General features: G+C 42.4%; 1 protein-coding gene across 1 annotated transcript in view; it reads right to left on the bottom strand.

The window, feature by feature from the left end:
- Positions 1–2,128, bottom strand: part of xpnpep3 (X-prolyl aminopeptidase 3, mitochondrial) — a 24,157-nt gene that overhangs the window by 12,728 nt on the left and 9,301 nt on the right. Inside the window, exons 3-5 of the mRNA XM_014012889.1 lie at positions 1,635–1,757; positions 1,321–1,508; positions 1,027–1,246 (exon numbers count right to left, since the gene is read on the bottom strand). Of these exons, the coding sequence (XP_013868343.1) occupies positions 1,027–1,246; positions 1,321–1,508; positions 1,635–1,757 (531 nt within the window). The remainder of the gene's footprint in view (positions 1–1,026; positions 1,247–1,320; positions 1,509–1,634; positions 1,758–2,128) is intronic.

The raw sequence follows: 2,128 nt of genomic DNA on the forward strand, positions 1-2,128 counted from the left end.
CATTAGCACTTCTAGTAATATATTTACTGAGAAAAATGGTGACGTGTTCAATACTTATTTTACCCGCTGTATGTCTGATGGATAAATCTGTCTAAGCTGATGAGCCGGAGTGTCGCCTGCTGCCATCAATCAACACGTTTGCAGGTGATTTTTGTTCTGCGGAGATGTTCGACATTATGGGGCCCGTTTAGAGACGCAGCTGAGCTACAATGGCCCCCCAATTACTCAAAGTCAATTTTTTGGCATCGGTCGCCTTTTTCTAATGACCGCTCTGCTGCAGAGGCTCTGTTTACGCATCGTGTCGTCCATTTCCCCCTCATTCCTCCTCCTCCGGGCTGAGCCACTGCTCCACCCATGTGCGCAGCAAAAAGACGTTTTTAGACCAAATATTACAGATTTGAACAAATACACACAAAAACATCAAAATTAGCTCAGAAACAGTACTATATAACATTTTAGACACATTCTAGACAGTTTATCAGCTAAAAAAAGTTAATTTTGGGGTAAGTTACTCTTTAACCTAACTTGTGACAACTGTATGTGCTTTGCTGAGTCTGTCCTAATATTGAGCTGCATTCACAAATTCATCTGTCTGTGAGTTTGAGTCTTGCTTAGAGCCTCGGAGTTAAGATGAATATTTTAACCTTTTCTTTTTTTACTTTTATATTTAGAATTATTTTATGTGATGTCTTCCCCCCATTTAACTTTGTTAACCTGGAGTATTTTGCAGAATTATTACTCAAAATTAAATTAGAAATTAAATCTAAAAAGTTGTGTACCTATCTGATTAATTTTAACCAGGAGGCATTTCTCTGTTTTAATATTAGAACAGACTTTTCATAACACATGACCTGCGGGGAGGGAGAAAAAAAGACAACAACTTTGTGTACAAATAACTGATTAAATAAGAAATGTAGACTATATACTGTATCTTAAATTAATGTTCTACACACTAAAATGTATGCACATGAGCTGCTTCTGTTCAAGACGCTTTTGAAAAAGGTTCTATTCAGTATTTTCACCCACCTTTAAGGCTCTTCAGAACCAGACCCAGTTCCTCTGTGTGATGAACTCTCTCTATACCAGTCAAGGCAGCCGCCCCGTCCATTCCTGACCGAGGTCCGTCCCAGAGTTCCCTCCCCGGATCTCTGTGAGGCACGAACAAGATGGCCTGATCCGGTCGACCCTTCCCATAAAGAACCAAGGCACTGTCGGGTTCCAAGAAGCCACTGAGGTAGAGGAAATTCTAGGGAGCAGTTAGCTTCAGGTTATTAAACATTGAAGAAACATTTTTTAAGGATGACGACAGCTAAAACTTACCTGGTTCTGGTGGAAGGGGTAAGGGATGTCATTTGTCATGTAGCGGGTTGGGTGGGATAGGACGATGACCACGTGGTTGCTGGAGGAGGTAGAAGGTCCCAGCTTGTCTGCCTGGGCCTCGATTAGTGAGGCCAACTTCTGCCGGCGGAGCTCGTATTCAGTCTGTGTTATCCCTGGGGTCACCTCCCCTGAGGAGCAGAGAGAGACGAGTTCTAAATCCTCGGAGGAAATGCACTGATGGGTGGTGTGAATCAACAGCAGAGCATTGTTCGCAATAAAAATTGTAATAAAATAAAAATGTAAAAATTGCCCACCATGTTTGATGAGGTGAGGATGAGTGAAAGGACTGGGCTGACCAAGGTACCGACATGGAACCGTCTTTGGTCTCACACTTCCTGGTTTCACAAAAATACGTCTGCATGGGCACCAGATGAATCCTACACATAAGACAACACATATTGAAAAATACTGCAGGGTTCAACCAGCAGGTGTCCTGAGGCCTATTTCTCAAAAGTCAGATTTCTAAATTCAGGATATGAGCTGTAAGCTGAGGTTGAACTAGCCTTCAACTTGTAAACAGCTGTAATCAGTTGCTCTAACACCAAGCCGCGCTCAATTAGGGTGGTTCATTCAAGTCAGCTGTAAATAATCTGGGAGTAATGTGCGTTCACGGTTTGGTTACTAGACCCACTGGGTGGATCAAAGATTTCCTGATCAGGCATGCGCAATAAGGCACGTGAGTCTCACTTCCTCCAGGAGTTTAATGGTTAATTATGATTCATATGAAGAGATGAAGAGAAACACCGAC

This window comes from Austrofundulus limnaeus, unplaced genomic scaffold (assembly GCF_001266775.1).
Source record: "Austrofundulus limnaeus strain Quisiro unplaced genomic scaffold, Austrofundulus_limnaeus-1.0 Scaffold96, whole genome shotgun sequence".
NCBI classification, from domain to species: domain Eukaryota; kingdom Metazoa; phylum Chordata; class Actinopteri; order Cyprinodontiformes; family Rivulidae; genus Austrofundulus; species Austrofundulus limnaeus.